Source organism: Melanostigma gelatinosum (genome assembly GCF_949748355.1).
Source record: "Melanostigma gelatinosum genome assembly, chromosome: 21".
NCBI lineage: Eukaryota > Metazoa > Chordata > Actinopteri > Perciformes > Zoarcidae > Melanostigma > Melanostigma gelatinosum.
The window spans coordinates 375474-385158 of NC_136654.1; the positions used below are offsets into that span (position 1 = coordinate 375474).

The 9685-nt window shown below is 47.5% G+C and overlaps 1 protein-coding gene across 2 annotated transcripts in view; it reads left to right on the forward strand.

Annotated features, from left to right (window-relative positions):
- Positions 1–8043, forward strand: part of acta2 (actin alpha 2, smooth muscle) — a 12054-nt gene extending 4011 nt beyond the window's left edge. The window contains exons 2-9 of one of the 2 annotated variants that reach the window (XM_079292708.1): positions 589–835; positions 2276–2404; positions 2503–2613; positions 3795–3879; positions 4109–4270; positions 6758–6949; positions 7030–7211; positions 7286–8043. In XM_079292708.1, the coding sequence (XP_079148834.1) occupies positions 589–835; positions 2276–2404; positions 2503–2613; positions 3795–3879; positions 4109–4270; positions 6758–6949; positions 7030–7211; positions 7286–7429 (1252 nt within the window). In that variant the 3' untranslated portion in view covers positions 7430–8043. The remainder of the gene's footprint in view (positions 1–588; positions 836–2275; positions 2405–2502; positions 2614–3794; positions 3880–4108; positions 4271–6757; positions 6950–7029; positions 7212–7285) is intronic. The other variant, XM_079292709.1, reaches the window with a different exon arrangement.
- The last annotated feature ends 1642 nt before the right edge of the window (positions 8044–9685 follow it).

The window sequence follows — 9685 nt, forward strand, 5'->3', positions numbered from 1 at the left end:
GAAGTTTTCCCAGAGTGCTTTGTTGTTCATTGAGACAGTGGTGGAGCCCTCTGTGTGTGTGTGTGGGGGGGGGGGGGTGAAAACCACACAACTCCAATTTTGGTGATTTGGAGGATCAGAAGTATTGTGTGTTTGTCTCAGAGGAGTTACATGTTTTTAACATTCAAACCTCGTAACGTGTGTAGTGCTCTGATCTTTTCAGTACAAGTAGTAGTACTAGTGTACAAATACAAGTACTCTGCTTCAAGTAAAAGTCATGCATTCAAAATAGTGCTTAAGTAAAAAAAGAATCGAAGTATTCTCAAGGTTCCAAAAGTTAAAGTACTCATTCTGCAGAATAAGTACTATATACACATATATATATAGACATGTATATATATATATATATATATATGTATATATATATATGTATACACATGTCTATATATATATATATATATATATGCGAAAGTTGTCAGATACATGTAGAGAAGTAAAAGTACAATACTTACTCTGAGATGTAGTAGAAGTAGAAAGTACTTCAGCCAGTAGAGCTCCAGAACAACTCTCCTGGTTTCACTAATCACTAATCACTGCGTCTGTCCTCAGTGTGACTCGTCTCCATCGTCTCCATCGTGTCCATCGTCTCCATCGTGTCCATCGTCTCCATCGTGTCCATCGTCTCCATCGTGTCCTTCGTGTCCATCGTCTCCACCACCCTCCAGTCATGTGTGATGATGAGGAGAGCACCGCTCTGGTCTGTGATAATGGATCAGGTCTCTGTAAGGCCGGCTTCGCTGGAGACGACGCCCCCAGAGCCGTGTTCCCCTCCATCGTAGGCCGGCCACGCCACCAGGTGACCCACGAGCTAATGCTAATGCTAACGCTGGAGAGGAAGCAGTGATTGGTTCGTCTCAGACGCATGTGGACAGGATGTGGATGCAGTTCAACTCTTTATTTATTCCCTCTTTTAAACGTTGAACAATGTGCCAGTCCAGTCAGAATGAGTTCACTCATAACTATACCATACTGATCATTAAAAGGTGAATTAGTTAGTGGGGTTCAGAAACACTGTTACTGAATACAAGTTCCTATCGTACGGCTTTAGGACGTCAGACAGACTCCACCAAAGAAGAACGTTCGCTTTCCCTCCATGTTGAGTCTGAGAGAGCAACGCTCAGCTGCTCCTGCCTTCATGACGGAGTCAACTAGCTTCACTATAGTTCACTATATTTTAGATTGTACACGGTATGGCCCCGCCTCCACTGAGTCATTTTATTAAACAAAGCGCTCAAAGCAGCAGACTCACTGGATCTGCTTCAAGAGGTGATTGTGTCATTCCACATCAAGCTCGTTCAGTAAATCCACGTTCTCTGTGAAGGCAGCTCACTGGTGGAATGCTGTGCCACCACACACACACACACACACACACGTACCAACATTCAAGCATCACTTCACGGAATGGCTTGTTGCCAATCAGGTGTGCCAGCATTGATGTGCTGTCTGTGCTGCTTGTTTCATCTATATGTGCATTAGTCTTGATCAGCGTTGCTATTTTCCATTGTTTGCTGTGTATGTGAAGTGCTTCAGTGTTACATGTGCTTGTCCTGTAGGTGGGGCTGTTCTGCGTGACGCATGCTGAAACCTGTTATGTCTGCTCTGCTTTCATGTCGTTCACTTTTCTTTTGCTGTGTTTCGGTTTTGTCTATATGTTTCTGTCTGTTTCTCTATGAATTTTAACTCCGTTTCAATTTGAGATGTTGTTATTTTAGGCTGCCTTGAAACATCTGGCCGGGGACAGCAGATGGAAATTAGCCTCTCTGACTCACTTACAGTGCAACTGTTGATCCGTGTGCATTGTCCCTGAAAAATAAATAAATAAATAAATAAAATAAATAAAAATATAGTATTGTACATTGCTTTATACCTCCATCCTACCCGAAGTCTCCCCCTTCAGAGATGTCCTCTGAACCTTCACCTCGACAAGTCATAACAGACGAACCACAGTCTGCTTCCTCAGTGGTCTTCTTCTCGTCGACATGAATACATTTCAAATTATGGATATCATTGATTTTACACAAATACATTTGTCTCCCACAACCTGATTGAGGACTGCGGTCCAAGAAACAGATTTAAATAGAATGAAATACATTTTCTGTATTGTTTTAAATGCTCTGACGTTTTTCTTTGAATCACTGTCCCTCTCTCCCTCCCGGTCTCTCTCTCCCTGCTTGTCTGTCTCCTTCTCTCCCTCCCTGTCTCTCTTTCCCCGTGTCCCTGCCTGTCTGTCCCTCAGGGAGTGATGGTGGGTATGGGACAGAAGGACAGCTATGTAGGAGACGAGGCTCAGAGTAAAAGAGGAATCCTGACCCTCAAATATCCCATCGAACACGGAATCATCACCAACTGGGACGACATGGAGAAGGTCTCTGATCCACATATTAATATACAAAATACTAATAACATGTAGTATTGCTCCAGATCAATAACGCTGATGATGTCATCTGCTCTGTGATTGGTCAGATCTGGCATCACTCATTCTACAACGAGCTGCGAGTCGCTCCAGAAGAACATCCCACTCTGCTGACTGAGGCTCCTCTGAACCCTAAAGCTAACAGGGAGAAGATGACACAGGTACTACTACTACTAATACTACTGATAGTACTACTACTGATGGTACACCATACACCATACCACAGTACACAATACATAACATTATACTACATAACAACATCCCACTCTGTTGACTGAAGCTCCTCTGAAACCTAAAGCTAACAGGGAGAAGATGACAAAGGTACCACTGCTAATACTACTGTTAGTACTACTGATAGTACTACTACTGATGGTACCACTGTAAAGTTAAGTTTATTGTCATATACATTCACACATATGCGAAATTTGTCCTCTGCATTGAACCCATCCCGAGCTTATTGGGAGCAGTTAGGGGTTCAGTGTCACTTCGGCACAGGACACGTAGCAGCCAAGGATCGAAGGACAACCCTCTGTACCCAGTGAGCCACGGCCGCCCCAGTGTACTGCTGATGGTACCACTGATGGTACTACTGATGGTACCACTGATGGTACTACTGATGGTACTACTGATGGTACTACCACTGATGGTACCACTGATGGTGGTACCGCTGATGGTACCACTGATGGTACCGCTGATGGTGGTACCGCTGATGGTACCACTGATGGTACCGCTGATGGTACCACTGATGGTGGTACCACTGGTGGTACTACTGATGGTACTACCACTGGTGGTACTACTGATGGTACTACTGATGGTACTACCACTGATGGTACCACTGATGGTGGTACCGCTGATGGTACTACCACTGATGGTACCACTGGTGGTACGACTGATGGTACTACTGATGGTACTGCTGATGGTACTGCTGATGGTACCACTGATGGTACCGCTGATGGTACCACTGATGGTGGTACCACTGGTGGTACTACTGATGGTACTACTGATGGTACTACCACTGATGGTACCACTGATGGTGGTACCGCTGATGGTACTACCACTGATGGTACCACTGGTGGTACGACTGATGGTACTACTGATGGTACTGCTGATGGTACTGCTGATGGTACTACTGATGGTACCGCTGATGGTACCGCTGATGGTACTGCTGATGGTACTGCTGATGGTACTACCACTGATGGTACCACTGATAATGTAGTACACTATACTACATTAAACTTCATGACACTACACAGAGAGAAAATGAGAAAGCAGTGATAATAACAATAATACTAATACAAATACAAATAACAATAATAATAATAATAATAATATGTGTTTTCAGATCATGTTCGAGACCTTTAATGTTCCGGCCATGTACGTTGCCATCCAGGCCGTCCTGTCGCTGTACGCCTCCGGACGCACCACAGGTTGGACCTCACTCTTCATCTTCTTCACGTCTTCATCTCGTCATCACTGTGACCTCACTGTCACATCACATGTAGAAGACTGAAACATGAGAATGTTAATGAGTGAAATATATTCATGAATCATAAAAACAAGATATCATCTTCATTTAAATGATGCTGCAAGACACACTCACCTGTCTGTCTGTCTGTCTCTGCCCGTCTGTCTGTCTCTACCTGTCTCCCCCTCCAGGTATCGTGCTAGACTCTGGAGACGGGGTGACCCACAACGTTCCGATCTACGAGGGCTACGCTCTCCCTCATGCCATCATGAGGTTGGACCTAGCGGGTCGCGACCTCACCGACTACCTCATGAAGATCCTGACGGAGCGCGGCTACAGCTTCGTCACCACAGGTACGTTAGTGCTACAGCTTCGTCACCACAGGTACGTTAGTGCTACAGCTTCATCACCACAGGTACGTTAGTGCTACAGCTTCGTCACGACAGGTACGTTAGTGCTACAGCTTCGTCACCACAGGTACGTTAGTGCTACAGCTTCATCACCACAGGTACGTTAGTGCTACAGCTTCATCACCACAGGTACGTTAGTGCTACAGCTTCATCACCACAGGTACGTTAGTGCTACAGCTTCGTCACCACAGGTACGTTAGTGCTACAGCTTCATCACCACAGGTACGTTAGTGCTACAGCTTCATCACCACAGGTACGTTAGTGCTACAGCTTCGTCACCACAGGTACGTTAGTGCTACAGCTTCGTCACCACAGGTACGTTAGTGCTACAGCTTCATCACCACAGGTACGTTAGTGCTACAGCTTCTTCACCACAGGTACGTTAGTGCTACAGCTTCATCACCACAGGTACGTTAGTGCTACAGCTTCATCACCACAGGTACGTTAGTGCTACAGCTTCATCACCACAGGTACGTTAGTGCTACAGCTTCGTCACCACAGGTACGTTAGTGCTACAGCTTCATCACCACAGGTACGTTAGTGCTACAGCTTCGTCACGACAGGTACGTTAGTGCTACAGCTTCATCACCACAGGTACGTTAGTGCTACAGCTTCGTCACGACAGGTACGTTAGTGCTACAGCTTCATCACCACAGGTACGTTAGTGCTACAGCTTCGTCACCACAGGTACGTTAGTGCTACAGCTTCGTCACCACAGGTACGTTAGTGCTACAGCTTCGTCACGACAGGTACGTTAGTGCTACAGCTTCGTCACGACAGGTACGTTAGTGCTACAGCTTCGTCACCACAGGTACGTTAGTGCTACAGCTTCGTCACGACAGGTACGTTAGTGCTACAGCTTCATCACCACAGGTACGTTAGTGCTACAGCTTCGTCACGACAGGTACGTTAGTGCTACAGCTTCGTCACGACAGGTACGTTAGTGCTACAGCTTCGTCACCACAGGTACGTTAGTGCTACAGCTTCATCACCACAGGTACGTTAGTGCTACAGCTTCATCACCACAGGTACGTTAGTGCTACAGCTTCGTCACCACAGGTACGTTAGTGCTACAGCTTCGTCACGACAGGTACGTTAGTGCTACAGCTTCATCACCACAGGTACGTTAGTGCTACAGCTTCGTCACGACAGGTACGTTAGTGCTACAGCTTCCTCACCACAGGTACGTTAGTGCTACAGCTTCGTCACGACAGGTACGTTAGTGCTACAGCTTCGTCACCACAGGTACGTTAGTGCTACAGCTTCGTCACGACAGGTACGTTAGTGCTACAGCTTCATCACCACAGGTACGTTAGTGCTACAGCTTCGTCACCACAGGTACGTTAGTGCTACAGCTTCGTCACCACAGGTACGTTAGTGCTACAGCTTCGTCACGACAGGTACGTTAGTGCTACAGCTTCTTCACCACAGGTACGTTAGTGCTACAGCTTCGTCACGACAGGTACGTTAGTGCTACAGCTTCATCACCACAGGTACGTTAGTGCTACAGCTTCATCACCACAGGTACGTTAGTGCTACAGCTTCGTCACCACAGGTACGTTAGTGCTACAGCTTCATCACCACAGGTACGTTAGTGCTACAGCTTCATCACCACAGGTACGTTAGTGCTACAGCTTCATCACCACAGGTACGTTAGTGCTACAGCTTCGTCACCACAGGTACGTTAGTGCTACAGCTTCGTCACGACAGGTACGTTAGTGCTACAGCTTCGTCACGACAGGTACGTTAGTGCTACAGCTTCGTCACCACAGGTACGTTAGTGCTACAGCTTCGTCACGACAGGTACGTTAGTGCTACAGCTTCGTCACCAGAGGTACGTTAGTGCTACAGCTTCATCACCACAGGTACGTTAGTGCTACAGCTTCGTCACCACAGGTACGTTAGTGCTACAGCTTCGTCACGACAGGTACGTTAGTGCTACAGCTTCATCACCACAGGTACGTTAGTGCTACAGCTTCGTCACCACAGGTACGTTAGTGCTACAGCTTCATCACCACAGGTACGTTAGTGCTACAGCTTCGTCACCACAGGTACGTTAGTGCTACAGCTTCATCACCACAGGTACGTTAGTGCTACAGCTTCATCACCACAGGTACGTTAGTGCTACAGCTTCGTCACGACAGGTACGTTAGTGCTACAGCTTCATCACCACAGGTACGTTAGTGCTACAGCTTCATCACCACAGGTACGTTAGTGCTACAGCTTCGTCACCACAGGTACGTTAGTGCTACAGCTTCGTCACGACAGGTACGTTAGTGCTACAGCTTCGTCACCACAGGTACGTTAGTGCTACAGCTTCATCACCACAGGTACGTTAGTGCTACAGCTTCGTCACCACAGGTACGTTCGTGTAACCGGTTGGTGTTACCATGGTCATGTCTGTCTGACCCGGTGCCTGTCTCCCTGCAGCTGAGAGGGAGATCGTCAGAGACATCAAGGAGAAGCTCTGCTACGTCGCTCTGGACTTTGAGAACGAGATGGGGACGGCGGCGACATCGTCGTCTCTGGAGAAGAGCTACGAGCTTCCAGACGGACAAGTGATCACCATCGGCAACGAGAGGTTCCGCTGTCCAGAGACCCTGTTCCAGCCCTCCTTCATCGGTCTGTCTGCCTGTCTACTGTCTGTGTCTCTGCCTGTCTGTCCCCCTGCCTGTCTCACCTCCTCGTCCCTCTTTCTTTAGGTATGGAGTCAGCAGGTATTCATGAGACGACCTACAACAGCATCATGAAGTGTGACATCGACATCCGTAAAGACCTGTACGCCAACAACGTGCTCTCCGGTGGGACCACCATGTACCCGGGTATCGCAGACCGCATGCAGAAGGAGATCACGGCTCTGGCCCCCAGCACCATGAAGATCAAGGTGAGAGAGAGACACACCTGTCTGAGGTACAGGGGGCGGGTCCACAGAGTCTAAACCTGTTTGTTGTCCTGCAGATCATCGCCCCCCCAGAGAGGAAGTACTCTGTCTGGATCGGCGGCTCCATCCTGGCCTCCCTGTCTACCTTCCAGCAGATGTGGATCAGCAAGCAGGAGTACGACGAGGCCGGACCCTCCATCGTCCACCGCAAGTGCTTCTAGAGGGACCTGGTTTAGAGGGACCCGGTCTACAGAGACCTGGTCTGGGTGTCCATCTTCTTCCAGCGCCCCCCCACCACACACACACACACAGCCCCATCTTATTTTAACCCTCACTGATGACGAGCTAACCAGATCCCAGATCAGATCCAAGCATTCAACAAGAGGCAAACTTTTTTTTTTATTCTGACAGCTCATTAAAAGGAAGTGATGTAATCGTTTCAGAATCTCCAACCCCCCCCCAAACATCCTCCTGTGCACACCTTAAAACTGTGAATGTGCCGCTTGTCCTCAATCTTTAACCCCCACCTCCCCCTCGCTCCACATGTGGCCCTGCCCCCTTTCCCCGTCCTCCATGTTTGTTTGTTGTCAAAGAAGAGTGTTTTTATTTTTGATGAATAAAGCCTGAATGTGTCCCGCTGGTGTTATCTTCCATCGTTATCCAGCACATTCACAGTGTAGTGATGATGGCACACAGTCTAATGATGATGTCACAGCTGTAGGTCAACAGGAGGTGTGGCTCCTGAACATGGTGCTGTCTGTAAAGAAGTGAAGTGTGTGATGTGAGGTCAACAACATGGAAGTGACAGACGATTGCCCCAGGAAGACAATAAAGAGCTCTCATACAAGACAAACTGTGTTTCTGTTTGTTTCAATGTCGTTCACTTTCTTCACTTCAGATCAAAACAGTTCTTCTGACACTTCAACTACAATGAAGACTTAAATGATGACTGCTTCATCGCTTCAACCGTCACTTCAACTGCTTTCAATGTTAAACTTCATCCGTCACTTCAACTGCTTTCAATATTAAACTTCATCCGTCATTTCAACTGCTTTCAATACTAAACTTCATCTGTCACTTCAACTGCTTTCATCACTAAACTTCATCCGTCACTTCAACTGCTTTCAATACGAAACTTCATCAGTCACTTCAACTGCTTTCAATATTAAACTTCATCCGTCACTTCAACTGCTTTGTTCACTAAACTTCATCCGTCAGTTCAACTGCTTTCATCACTAAACTTCATCTGTCACTTCAACTGCTTTCATCACTAAACTTCATCCGTCACTTCAACTGCTTTCAATATTAAACTTCATCCGTCAGTTCAACTGCTTTCAATACTAAACTTCATCCGTCACTTCAACTGCTTTCATCACTAAACTGCATCAGTCACTTCAACTGCTTTCAATACTAAACTTCATCCGTCACTTATAACAATAATAAATCAATTTTCTCCAGCGCTTTTCAAGATACCCAAAGATGCTTTACAGGGCTGAGACAAATAGAACAAAAAAAAAAAAAAAAAAAAAAAAAAAAAGAATAACTGGAGAAGCTGCACTGAATGGGTCATGTAGGGGAGGGTAGGGTGCAGGAGTTAGCAGGTGAAGGCGAGGTTGAAGAGGGGGGTTGATAGGGCTTGTTTGAATGATGGTAGGGAGGGAGCCTCACGGATGAGGATGGGGAGGGCGTTCCAAAGGGGAGGTGAAGCGGCTGAGAAGGCCCTGTCACCCCAGGTCCGGCGCTTGGTCCTGATGGTCTTCAGAGTGTTTGCACTGGTGGACCTGAGGCGACGGGTTGGGGCGTGGAGGGGGAGGAGGTCTGACAGGTAGGGAGGGGCCAGGTTGTTTCGGGCTTTGTAGGTGGTGAGTTGTATTTTGAAGTCTATTCTGTGTTTGACCGGGAGCCAGTGGAGGTTGTGAAGGACCGGGGTGATGTGATCATAGCGGCGGGTGGAAGTGAGCAGTCGAGCGGCGGAGTTCTGAACATATTGGAGTTTATTGATGATTTTGTTGGGAGAACCGTAGAGGATGCTGTTGCAGTAGTCCAGTCTGGAGGTTATGAGGGCATGGATGAGAATTTCGGTGGTGGCAGAGGACAGGGAGGGTCGGAGGCGTGCAATGTTCCTGAGGTGAAAGAAGGCCGTTTTGGTGATGTGGTTAGCGTGGGGTAGAAAAGAGAGGGTGGGGTCGAGGATGATACCGAGGTTGCGGACCTGGGTGGAGGGGGTGACGATGGAGCCATCAATGTTGAGGGAGAAGGACTGGGCTGAACGGGTGAGGGAGTTAGGGCTGATGAGTATTTCAGATTTATTGCAGTTGAGTTTGAGAAAGGTCTGTTGCATCCATGATTTTATATCAGTGAGACAGGTGGTGAGAGTGGAGTGGGTGACGGAGGTGATGGTCTTGGTGGAGAAGTAGAGTGTGGTGTCGTCAGCGTAGCAGTGGAAGTTGAGACCATGACGACGGATGATTTGTCCA